Here is a 12,451-nt window from a genome sequence, read left to right on the forward strand (position 1 = left end):
GAGGGGAAGGGGGAATGAAAGGGAAGGGGAGGCTAAAAGGGAGGGAAGAAGTAGTAAAGGAAAGGGGATTAAAAGGGAGGAGGGCTGAAAGAAGGGAGGGAAGGCTGAGGGAGGAGGTGGTCAAAAATTAAAACTATTGTGGAGGGGAAGGGAAAAGGGAGAACTAAAAGCATAAACAAGGGGAAAGGGGATGGAGGGAAAGACACAGATAGTAATCATAACTGTGAATGTGAATGGAATGAACTCTCCCATAAAACGGAGACAGACAGCAGAATGGATTAAAAACCATAATCCAACAATCTGTTGTTTACAAGAAACACATTTGAAACGGGGGCACACGCACAGGGTAAAGGTAAAAGGCTGGAGCAGAATATTTTGTGCTTCAGCTGGTGTAAAAAAAGCAGGGGTAGCAATCCTAATCTCAGACAAAACAAAAGCAGAAATATATCCAATCAAAAGAGATAAGGAAGGCAACTATCTATATCCTGCTAAAAGGCACCATAGACAACACGGCAATTTCATTACTAAACACATATGCTCCATGTTGTATAGCATCCAAATTCTTAGAGGAGAAGTTAAGACAAAGATGAAAAATACCACCCACCTTCAGAGAGAGAACTGATGAACTCAGCACAAATTGAAGCACAATTTTCTCACTTTCTATATTTTTTTCCTTTTTGTGATATGCCTAATATAGAAATATATTTTGCATGACTTCACATGTGTAATTGACACCATTTTGCTTGCCTTATCAGTGGATGGAGAAGGGGAGGGAGGGAGAGAATTTGGAACTCCAAATTTAAGAAGAAAGAATGTTATAAATAATTTTTTTAAAGAGGAAAAAACTTTTATTTGTTGCTCTTTTGCTGCACAGCATTGTCATTTCAAATGACTACCCCCTTCTCTTACTCCTTGCCCCCATGAAATAATCCCTATTTGTTGTTTTTATTTGAGTTTTATTTTACTTTGAACTTAACCAACACCAAATAAGATGAGCATTTCATATACAAAAAAGAGGATTATATGTGAAGCTATGAATATGTATTATGAACAGCTTGGTTTTCTTTTTAAGTGTATAATAAATTAAGCATGTTATTTTCAAGTGTTCTGCTTGTCTGTTTTTTCTAGTGATATTTTTTCTTGTTATTCTCTAGAGCATTTTAAAGGCATCTTGTTCATGTGTATATTAATATCTTTATTTTTCTGAGTTGAAAGTACAGTGCCCAGTAGTTGAGACCTGATATAGACTGGTTAAAGAAATAATTCTATATGCTGTCTACCTTCAGAGAAAGACCGGATAGAGTCTGAATGCAGATTGAAGCATACTATTTTTCATTTTATTTTTGTGGAGTTTTTTTGTTTGTGCTTTCTTTCATAAAATGACTAATATGGAAATATGTTTTGCATGATTGCAAATATATAACATATCAAATTGCTTGCCTTCTCAGTGAGGGGGGAGGGAAGGGGAAAAGCAAATTTGGAATTCAAAATTTAAAAAAAATGTTAAAATTGTTTCTACGTGTAATTGGAAAAAAATAAAAATATATTTTTTGAAAAAAGAGATCATTTTGTAAGTTGGTTTCCATTACAGATCCACTACAAGTCAAACCTTATATTGTTACCATTTCTATTTTACATATTCTTCTAAAACAATTTACATGTAAGACCAGTATACTGCATTCAACCAAAATAAGAACACCTTGCTCATGACATTGAGTTGCTGATCAAGTGGATACCATGGATTTAGCAAATTAAATATATGTCTTTTAAAATGTCAAGTGTCATAACATGGACGAGATAATGTGGTGTAATGAATAAAGTCTTGGAGTCAGAAAGATCTGGGATCAAGTCAGCCTCTAACACGTACTGGCCATGTGACCTTAAACAAGTAACTTTAACCTTTCAGCATCTTAGTCAAATCTGTTGTAGTGGAGAGAGTTTCACAGAAGGAGTTCTCTACATTGATGAAATCATAGGCCCCGACCAATAAACCAGCATGACAAAATGAGCCCAGCATTCCCCAGGTCTCAGAGGTTCTTCTCTATCACATTGTCCATTGACTTAGGGGCAGCTTAGGTGTAGTGGATAGAGCACCAGTGCAGGAGTCAGGAGGACCTGAGTTCAAATCTCATCTCAAACACTTGACACTCACTAGCTGTGTGAGCTTGGGCAAGTCACTTAACCCCAATTTCCTCATCCTGGGTCATCTCCAGTCATCCTGATGAATATCTGGTCACTGGATTCAGATGGCTCTGGAAGAGAAGTGAGGCTGGTGACCTTGCACAGCCTTTCCTCACTCAAAACGAAGTCAAGTGCAAGTCATGTCATTATTTCTCTGATGGCATGGTCTTCTTCGGCAATGAAGGACAAACATACATACTGACTTAACTTCACATGTCCTAAAGAAGATTATCTCAGAGGGAAGGTCTAAGCTTATGGAGGTCAAGGAAAGACTTCTGGCAGAAGGTGGAAGTTTAGCTGAGACTTGGAGGAAGCCAAGGCAGAGATAAGGAGGGAGAAAGTTCCAGGCATGAGGGACAGCCAGTAAAATGAATAGTCAGAAGATAGAGTGGCATGTTCCAGGATCTGGGCCACAAACCATGTGGAGGAGAATAACTAAGAAAACTGGGAAAATAGGAAGGGGCAGATAAGAGGAGAACCAGGAGACAGCAGGGTCACAAAAACCCGGAGTATACAAGAGGTTAGGGTAAGTTAATAGTGTCAAGATGGCTAAAGGCAAAAAAGAAGCCATTAAATTTGGCAATTAAGGATCGTAGATATGCAGTCAGAGAGGAGCTTAGAGATCATCTAATACAACTCCCTCTATTTATATATAAGAATGTTAGGGGACTTACTCAAGGTCCTACAGGTATTAAGAGGAAGAACCAGGATTTGAACTCATCTGACTCCAAAACCAACTCTCCTTCTGTAGCGCCATTTTAATTATCAGTACCTTGAATAAAAATAGTTTCATATGAATGCTGAAATCAGAAGCCAGATTACAAAAGGTTTAGAAGAGAAAGAAAGAAGAGAAAGTAAAGACATTGAGTACAGGAGTCTCTTTCATGGGATTTAGTTGAGAAGAAGTAGGAGATAGAAGGCAAAAGCTGGCAAACATGGTAGGATTTAATGAGAGTTTTTTAAGGATGGTGATGATGGGCATGTTTGCAGGCAGCAAAAAAGGAACCAGTAGTTAGAGAGAATTTGAAGGTTGGAAAGAGAAAGAGGATATAATAATGGTAATGATTCATTGGGATCAAGGGTAAATGTCTAAAAGGATTGATCTTGATAAAAAGAGAGGCTTCAGTTTCCCTTTCGCTGAAATCATTCTCTTCTGAACTCATGCATCCCCATGGCCCTAGGTTCAGAGCTCTGAGAGAGGAGTGGGACTGAACTTTACTAATCAGTAGGCTTTACCATCCAGACATCAATAGATGAAATGTTCTTCCATAGAGTAGTACATCTTGACCCTGAAACTTCTATATTTTAAATAGTACTTGAGGCTCCACATTTCTATTTTAACTCAGACAATTCTAGGTACCTCCTGGGCTTTAACTCACAATATGCTTTCTGGAGAGATGCAATACTTGAAAAATAAAGGGTATTATTCTGTGAGAAATGAGTGGCAAATCAAAGAAGTGATATATCTCTGGATCTCTCATTTATGTAAATGTTTTACAAAAAGTAAGAAATAGTTTCTTTAAGTTAATTGCTTTTAGGTAAATAGATATATTGAAAAGCAGCCTGACATAGCAGATAGCAGGCCAGCCTTAGTACAGGGCACAGGAAGAGGCGACTGTTCCCAAAGAGTGACACTACAGCACAGGGATGGCAACCATAGGAGAGGGACAGATACAACAAGAAACAGCACAAGTGCCCCTCCCCTCATTGTTCCCAACCCTAAAGATAACCTAGTGGCTTGGACATGCAACAAGCTGCATGTGGCTCCAAAGCTACTCAGGACTCAAACTTATAGAGAGTTTCAGACAAAGCTGACACAACACTGCCACAGGGCAAGGCGATAGGGTAGTCCGGGCCACTGAAATCAGAGAATTTTCTGAGTTGCCTAATAAGGAATGAGGAATGGGGGGCAGGGACTCACCTCTAACAGTGCCAAAGCAAGCAAGTGGCTGGGAAGTGGTCAGTGCCTGGTTTGGGGGAGAGTTGAACCTCAACATGCAGGCATCCTAGGGGCTGGGGTCATACTAGGCAAACCAATTTTTATCAGCTATTACTTTATAGTCAGGAAGACCTAGGTTTTGGTCTCATGTCTGACAGACTAGATGAGTAACCATAGGCAAGTCATTTAACCCCTAACTATCACAGGCACATCTCTAAGATTGCAAATTACAGATGGGTTGGTGATCTGCATTGGAACAGGAAGTTTCCATGCCAGGAGTTTCCTAAACTGATAAAATTGCAAGGCTGGATGCCATTCCCCCAGTAAAGAATACATTATTAGCTAATTTCTATTTGTCTATATATTTGACTATCCTCAATCACATAAAGATAGTATGTAAAATTGATCATTTTAAAATGTAAGGTTCCTGGGAACTCCTAAAGAAGAAGAAAACTCAGTTTTTAACTGGAATTCTCTCTTGGTGAAGATCTGAAGTCTGTTAATGAATTGTGGTGCTCCTCATTTCCTCAGTCTGCTTTGAAATGCCATAAATTACAGAACAAAGCACCTAAGATCATTTACGTTGACTTTATATTCATTTCTCTCTACAACATCAAAACCTTCACAAGTCTGGACAGTCTGTTACAAGGGGAACGACAATTATAATCCTTATTAGATTTTCTATCATACAGTGAAATGAATCATGGCACTCTGCCAAAGAACTATACATTTCATACACACACACACACCCACACACACACACACAATATAGAACAGTACTGTTAAAGTGCAAATTTTGGGTTCTTTTTTTAATTTTTTCTCCCTTAGGAAAATACAAACAAAAAAGAAAATCATCCAGTTATTTGTGTCCAGTGGATACAAATGAGCCTAAAACTTAATGCAGAAATTTATGTTGCTCATATATCAATATTTACAGTAGAAATATTAGTATGTTGTACTTCCATACAAGATTTCCTAGATGAAAACTGGAGATATTAGGTTCCATAAGTCACAGTCCTTTGATTCATGTCATTAGATTTTATAGTTTACTACAACATAGAAATGTTTACCATATACAAGAGTATAACATGTTAAATGTAGTTTTATGCTTAATTAGTTTGTCAGTAGTATAGTGAATGTCAGCACATGACTAACATTAGCTTTGAAAGTTCCAAGTCAATTATGGTACAAAATGTAATGGAAAATTACTATGCTGTAAGAAATAACAAATATGATGAATACAGAGACGCATAGAAAGATATGAACTAATATAAAATTAAGGAAGCAGAGCTAACAAAACAAAACACACAATGACCACAACAATGAAAATGGGAAGATCAACAACCATAATAATCTAAAATTAATATTGGAAATGAGAAAGATCAAATTTGTCCCCAAAGAAGACATATAAGAGATAATTGTCTCTACTCTTCTGAAGTGGGTGATTCATGAATGTACAACATTACATATAATCAGGCAGGATTTTTTTTTCAATGTGTTGATTGATTTGGTGATTTTTTTTCTCTTCCTTTTTTCATTCTTAAAAAAATTCTTTGGAACTTATGACCAGGATGACTGCCCACAGGGGAGGGTGACTGGACAGCTCCCAAATATCTGCTCTAGCAAAACCTAGACCAAATAAATATCAAGAAATCCAATGAAAAATTACAGTGAACTTCTCCACAAAGGCAACCAAAAAGGACACTACCAGTATAATCAATGCCAGTGAAGGCTAGCTTCCCAGTATGACTGAGACAGGACAGAGAAACTTGTAGCCTTCAAGGTTCTCTGTCCAGAAGCATCCAAGGTTGAGGGTTCCACGAAAACAAGCCCAAGGATGGTCAGAACTTTGGAATCTCCAAGGAGCTATAGTAAGTAGGCAAAGACAAACTATCAGTGCTCAGACCAGTGCACCCCAGATCCAGTCTCTATGGTTCCTTACATTCTGTCCTGAGAAGCCAGTAATGACCCTGAAAATCTAGCACTCAACCTCAAAGATCCAGCAAAGCTTACCTCCAGGAGACAAAGGTCAGCATCTGGGGAGCAGACAAAGCTGACTACCTCACCCTAAAACACAGCAGGGGGTGAAACCTGGTGCTACCCAAAGCTCCACTTCAGGAGCTACAGCTTGAGAAATGAGTGAATTAAAGAAAATACCAACAAGTATCAAAAATTATTATAGATCTAGAAATTCCCCAAAAGAAGGAGAAACTTCATAAGCAAAGACTCAAGGGAAAAATGGATTCCCCACAAAGACTACATGAATACTTAGAAGAAATGAAGCAAGGGATAAAAAAATTAAATAAAATATTTAGAGGAAAGAATTAGAAGGAGAATAAGTAACTTAGAACCGAAAGTGGTAAACCTTGCTGAAACTTTCTTGAAAACTAGAATAACTCAAACAGAAATAAATGACTTCATTAGAGAGCTAAAAATATTGGAACAAAATTTAACATTTGATAAAATAAAAGAAAATTTAAGACATCTGACATTAAAAACAACTGATCTGTAAAACAGGAAAAGGAGAGCTCATTTAAAGATCATTGTATTCCCTGAAACTCATAACAACAATAACCTTAGCCAGGACTCTGTACTTCAAGAAATTATAAATGAAAAATGCCCAGATCTATTAGCGCCACAGGCCAGAAGAAAAGATAGAAAGAATCCACTGATCATCTCCTGAAAATAACCCCAAAAAGAAAAGTCTCAGCAATGTCAAATCTAAAATCCAGAGTTCACATGGCAAAGAAAAAACACCGGAGGCATTCAACAAGGAAGCTGATGCCAAAGCTTCTACATTCACCCATAATTTTAGATATTTTTCATAAAGTTCTGCAATGATTTCCCTTTGCCATATAGATCCAGTCTGAAATTTTTATCATATGCTTCAAAGTCTTGCACCAACTCAACAATAAATTTCTGTTGAAGTGAATTAAGCATTTTAAATGATTGCTCTAGGAACACCCACTCACTGTTTTCTCTCACTGTTCACCCCTCACCCACCTTTGATCCTTCATTTCAACAATTTATTTCAACAAACATCCTTCATCAAAATAGGACCACAAATAAAATATAAGGCCTTGCCTATAGTAAACATTCAATAAATGTGTTGGTTGATCCCTCCCTACAACCACAGCTACCACTTCCATCTGTCTGCTAAGCCACATCTTTTTCCCTGTTTAAATAGCTTCCAAAATTCTATCCTTTTATGAACCCTGAATGTGTCATGAAGAACCACACCTACCTTCTCCAAAGTAGGGCCATTTAACCTTTTTCAAAGTAGGCTGATATAAAAACATGGTGCCTTGCCCATAGTAAACATTCAATAAATGTTTTATGTGTCTGTTAAGGCACATCTCTTCTACTGTTTAAGTAGTTAATGAATTTCTGCCTGTTTTATAAAATCTTCCTGTTTTGGTTGCTGAGGAGTTGACTGTTTTCCTTTATCTTTCTCAGTTTTGATACAAAATTCTCATCAATTCATCAATAATAAATTAGCATACATTTATTTAGCACCTACTATGTGTCAGATACCGTACTGTACCTGGGGATACAAATTCCAAAAAAAATTTAAATAATCCATGCTCACAAGGAGCTTACATTCTAACAGGGGAGACGGTACAAATATCAGTATACGCAGAATAAATTTGTTTAATCCAAGTAAATATAAACTAGTTAAATAAAAGGTAGTTTGGGAGGAAACTAGCAGTTGAGAGAATAGGGAAAGCTTTATGTTTGAGGTAATGCTAGAGGTGTATCTTGAAGGAAAAAGGGATTTTAGGAGGTGGAGAGAAGGAGAAAGTGCTTTTGCAAGCTTAGGGTGTGGGAAAGATGGAACATGAGTGAAAAACAGGGAGAAAGTCAATGTGTCTGTATCACAGAGTGCAGGAGGGGGCATAATGTACAAGATGTGAAAGATAGTTGGGGCCGGGTTGTGAAGGGTTTTAAATGCTAAACAGAGAAATGAATGTGTGTATGTGTTTGTGTGTGTTTGTGTGTATGTGTGTGTACATGTGTGTATTATGTGTCTGTGTGTAAGTGTGTGTATGTGTTTGTGTGTGTATATGTGTGTGTTTGTGTGTATGTGTGTGTTTGTGTGTGTGTGTGTTTGTGTGTGTGTATGTGTGTGTTTGTGTATGTGTGTATGTGTATGTGTGTGTATGTATGTGTCTGTGTGTAAGTGTGTGTATATGTGTTTGTGTGTGTATATGTGTGTGTTTGTATGTATGTGTATGTGTGTGTTTGTGTATGTGTGTATGTGTGTATGTGTATGTATTTGTATGTGTATGTGTGTGTGTGTGTGTATGTGTGTGTTTGTGTATGTGTGTGTGTGTGTGTTTTCCTAGAGGCACTGAAGAGCTACTGCAGTTTACTAAGTAAAGGGGACATTGACATTAACAGGTCTGGGCTTAAGGAAAACCACTTGGGTAGTTGTATAAAGAATGGACTGAAATGGGGAGAGACTTGATGTAGGGAGACTGATTTAGGAGGCTTCACAATAACCTAGGTGACAGAGGTTGAGGACCTCAACTAAGGTAGTAGCAGTGTGAGCAGAGAAAAGGGGGTGGATAAGAGAGGTATTGTGGAAGTAGAAACATTTAGATGATTTAGCAACTGATTTTATATGTGGGGAATGAGAGGGAGGAGCTGAATATAATGTCAGGTCTATGAACCTGAGAAGAATGGTGGTGCCTTTGACAGAAAAGGGGGAGTCTGGAACATGAGCTGATTTAGGGGAAGAGATAATGAGTTCTGTTTTGGACAGATTGAGTGAGATGTCCACAAAATACCTGGTTTGAAATGTCCGGTGATGAATTGAAGTTTAAGGAAGAGACATGACTGGATCTGTGAGTTACTGACAGAGATAATAATTAAATAAATGAGAGCTGATGAGGTTACCAAAAGAGAGTGTTGAAGGTCCAGGACAGAACCTTGGGGTACATGTACCTTTAGGAGATGTGTTATGGATTACAAGCCAGCAAAGAAGACTGAGAAGGAGCCATTAGACAGATAAGAGAACCAGGAGAAACTAGTGTCATGAAAACACAGAGAAAAGAGTATCTAGGAGGAGAAAGTTTGTTAAAAGCATCAAATGCAGCAGATAAATCAGATGCAAAATGTGAACAGGCCATCATATTTGACCATTAACAGACTGTTAGTCACTTCAGTGTTCCATAAACTCACAATCACCTTTCTGAGGAAAGAAAGGGAGGTGTCCTGTGAGGAATGGGTGGTAATTTAAACAAGTAGTATCTCCCTAGATTGATAATAATAAATGTTAAAGTGTTATAAACATGAATCATTCTTTAAGCTAATTGCATCTAGGTAAATGGAGACATTGAGAAACAGTGATGTAGGTGGTAACAGGCACACCTTAGAATTAAAAAAACCTGGGTTCCAGCCCCACCCCTGACATATATTAGCTGTGTGATCAGAGGGAAGTCTTTCAACACCGCAGGCAAATCTCTAAAACTGTAAGTTGCAGATGGTTTGTCAATCAGTATTGGTACAAGGAATTTACATGCCAGGAGTTCCCTACATAAATGAAATTTCCAGGCTAGATCCTCTCCTCCCCTTGTTAACTAATTTCTATATTTGCAATAATAATATATTTCTATATTTGTTAACTAATTTCCTATATATCATATATTTGGCAATCCAAAGTCGATATGAATGAATTTCTTTTAGTTCACTAAGGTTCTTTCACTTTCTCTGCAGCAGCAGGATTCTTTTTATTGGTAAGACTACTACTAATCTGGGATTCTAGACTTGGCACTGCAGCTAAAGAGCTATATGACCGGGAAAAAGTCATTTAATGATTGAGTCTCAGTTTACTTACTATGATAATTATGGATTTAGGTTTTATGACTTCTAAGTTCCCTTCCAGCTCATTATAACTTAAGAAAGTCCAGTTTACATTTGGGACATCATCTGTGATTTCTTCTGACACAAAGAATATAGAACAATCCCTTTGGATCACTTAGATTTCTTCAGCTTTCATACCTACCAGTATGGAAAGACTTGGTCTTAAAAACCCTTTGAACTACCCTTGAAGACACTCATTGCTGTTCTCGTCTCCCCATTTTGGGGTTCTGAGTCATCTATAATTCTGGGGAAAGTGAAAAGCCAGCTGATTTACTCTCTTCCACCCCAAGAACACCTAAGTGGTCCACTCATCAGCAAAAAATAAGTCATCTCAAATTTGCTTAGGTTTTCTCAAGCTTTTGTCTCCCAAGCAAAGGATTTTGTCTATGCAATGAGCAAAACATGTTCATTCCTAGCACCGTTCTATATAAAACTGCCCCCTTTTGTTATCACTTTCGCAGCCCATGGGATCCGAGCGAATGGAGATGCGTAAACGGCAGATGTCAGTGCCCCAGGAGACGACAGACGGTGCCCCCGGCCCACACCAAGTGGGGGATACAGCATCTAATGCCTGTTGCTTCTGCTGGTGCTGCTGTTGCAGCTGCTCGTGGTATGTTTTCCAGCTTTCACACTCACACCTTTTGGGTTGTAGCCCCCAGAATAGAACACATTCATATGGCCTAATTTGATTGGGTAAGTCTTTATAAACACCTGGTACATGCCTAAGTGCTACAAGGTAGGATGAAGGATACCAGAGAAATAGATTGAAGATTCTTACCATCAAGAGGCTTACATTTGAACATGTAAGGAGATAAAATTGACATATATGTGAAACAACCTAATAACAACGTGAGACCATATACATTCAAATGCAAAATCTTGTTACAAACAGGAAAGAAAGAAACAGATGGATGTGGCTTGAAACTAGCAAAGAAGATTTCATGGAGGAAAGAGAATACCAAAAGCTATGTTTCTTTCTTTCCCTCTCATTAAAGTGAATTCAGAAGTAAATTATTTAAAATGAGGAGAGAAAACTACACAAGATTTATAATAAGGAGCCTTGTGTTGGATTTGTGTCATTGATAGAGATATATAGTCTTAGTTGGAATATTAGATAGAGTTATGCAGAATCTTTTTTATTACCATTAAAGGTCTGGAGAAATTGTAGATCATATGTCAGAATTATAGGAAAATTAAGTTGAACTTTGAAATCCTGAATGTAGTGCTGTGCTAATAAAAATGTTGCAAGCTTTTAGGTTTTAAGTAGATACAAAGCAATCACATATAATTATTGGATATTCCTCATCCCATTCAGTTTAGTAGGGCCCAATTTATAGCACTATCCTGTAGGATTTTAAAGATAATCTACCAGGAGTGGGGAACCTGTAGCCTCGATGGCACACGTGGCCTTCTAGGTCCTCAAGTGTGACCCTTTGACTGAATCCAAACTTCACAGAACAAAAAGTTTGGATTTAATCAAAAGGCCACACCTGAGGCCTCCAGGCCACAGGTTCCCCAACCCTGACTAATCCTCTCATTTTATAAAGGAAGAAACAGGCCCAAAAAGATCAAGTGACTTTCCCATGGCCATACACTGGAATCCAGATCTTCTAGGCTCCAAATCCAGTCATCTTTCCAATATCCCACTGACATGTTCCTGCTGAGGCTTGTTTTGACTATTTTTATATGACAGAGAAGTGACCAATTCAGCCAATTTAATAGAAAGTTCTGTATATTCAGCAAAAAAAGTCAAATATACTATTTATCCTAACAGACATATGTGTATAGATATAGATATATACATAATATCTATGTGTGTATCGTATAGATACATATAAGTGCATATGCACGTATATGTATGCATATCTGTGTATATGTACATATACTGTACGTGTATATACACTGTGTGTATGTGTGTATATATGTATATGTATATATATGGATACGTGTGTGTATGTGCGCGTGCGTGCAGTTGAACTGACCAGAACCACTGGGTGAATGTTCTGGTGGCCTGCAGTCTGAGGCAAATTTGAAATATGAGTGAATCCAAAATTCAAAAATGACTAGAGGATATGATGCTCTTTAACTAGTTCAGATACATGATGCCATAGTTCTAAAGATATGATTTCATCAAATATCATATTACTTATGATTGCATTTGCAAATTCCTTATAATAACTCCAAAACTTCAAAGAATAAAGCTGAATGAATGTCAAACCAAAAGGCAGGCTGAGCAGAAGGGTAGAAATGTATTCATTCATAAATGAAATAAGCCTAACAGAGTGTTCTTATAGAATAAGGGAAATCTGAGAAAATCTTACTCTACTGTGTTTTTCCTATGCACCACTTCATAGGAAAAACATTAATATTTATGATACATTTAATGGAGAAAAGCCATTTTCTTTGAAGTGTCAGTAGCACATCAACATAATAGATGCTACTTCACAGTCTGGTTTCTTCCTTATA

General features: G+C 37.6%; 1 protein-coding gene across 1 annotated transcript in view; it reads left to right on the forward strand.

Annotated features, from left to right (window-relative positions):
- RGS20 (regulator of G protein signaling 20) overlaps positions 1-12,451 on the forward strand; it is a 74,435-nt gene that overhangs the window by 40,788 nt on the left and 21,196 nt on the right. Inside the window, exon 2 of the mRNA XM_072604586.1 lies at positions 10,447-10,595. Coding sequence (XP_072460687.1) covers positions 10,447-10,595 — 149 coding nt within the window. The remainder of the gene's footprint in view (positions 1-10,446; positions 10,596-12,451) is intronic.

This window comes from Notamacropus eugenii, chromosome 4, assembly GCF_028372415.1.
Source record: "Notamacropus eugenii isolate mMacEug1 chromosome 4, mMacEug1.pri_v2, whole genome shotgun sequence".
Classification (NCBI taxonomy): Eukaryota; Metazoa; Chordata; class Mammalia; order Diprotodontia; family Macropodidae; genus Notamacropus; species Notamacropus eugenii.